At 66.7% G+C, this 897-nt stretch overlaps 1 protein-coding gene across 1 annotated transcript in view; it reads left to right on the top strand.

The window, feature by feature from the left end:
• The window catches only part of LOC104124770 (nck-associated protein 1-like), a gene marked incomplete at its 3' end in the record, with an annotated part of 13,204 nt that overhangs the window by 4,133 nt on the left and 8,174 nt on the right, over positions 1 to 897 (top strand). The window contains 4 exon segments of the mRNA XM_035892707.1: positions 8 to 81; positions 166 to 263; positions 522 to 615; positions 743 to 829. Coding sequence (XP_035748600.1) covers positions 8 to 81; positions 166 to 263; positions 522 to 615; positions 743 to 829 — 353 coding nt within the window.

Genomic DNA, 897 nt, shown 5'->3' with positions numbered 1-897 from the left:
CCCCCCCCCTGCAGCCTTTCACCACGGTGCCCCGGGAGGGTGAGCCCCCCTTCAGCGCTGCGGAGTACTCCGATGTCTCAGGTGAGGGATGCAGGGATGCCACGGCGGGGGGGATCATTGCCCCTGAACCCGCTGATGTCCCCATCCTTGTCCCCCTCCCCGTAGAGATGCGGGCGCTGTCTGAGCTCATTGGGCCGTACGGCATGAAGTTCCTGAGCGACAACCTCATGTGGCACGTGGGCTCCCAGGTCACTGAGCTCAAGGTAGGGCTGGGACTGAGGTCGGGGGACCGAGACCAGGGTCAGGGGACTGGGACCAGGGTCAGGCTGCTGGGACCAGGTTCTGAAGCATGGGGTTCAGGGCATGCAGGGCCACCCTGGGGACCATCCCAGTTGCCTGCCTGTCCCTTGGGCTTGCTGGCCGGTCTGGAGGGGGACAGAGAGGCCAGGACACCTGGGTCCCTCCCATCCGGCTGCGGGGTCACCATGTCCCCAGTGCCACGAGCCTCACGTCCCCCGCAGAAGCTGGTCAACGAGAACATGGACACGCTGGTCCAGCTGCGCTCCAGCTCCTGCAAGCCCGAGCAGATGGCAGCTCTGCTGCCCCGGCTGACCTGTGAGTTTGGGGGGGAATCGGGGACATGGAGGGGGAGCGTGGGGCTGGCACACGCGGGCGTGCACACGCACACACACATACGTGTGCTCGCACACACGTGTCCCTGCTGACCCCTCTCCTCCCACAGCGGCCGAAAACGTCCTGAAGCGCATGACCATCATCGGGGAGATCCTGAGCTTTCGCGCCATGGCCCAGCAGGGCCTGCGGGAGGTAGGTGGCCCCCATCCCATGGGTCCCCCCACCCCATGGGACCCCCACCCACAGCCCCCACAGCCAAAGGGA

This window comes from Egretta garzetta, unplaced genomic scaffold (assembly GCF_000687185.1).
Source record: "Egretta garzetta isolate BGI_Z169 unplaced genomic scaffold, ASM68718v1 scaffold854, whole genome shotgun sequence".
NCBI classification, from domain to species: Eukaryota; Metazoa; Chordata; class Aves; order Pelecaniformes; family Ardeidae; genus Egretta; species Egretta garzetta.
Note: the sequence above shows the minus strand (reverse complement) of the source record. Positions and strands in the feature narration are given on the sequence as shown.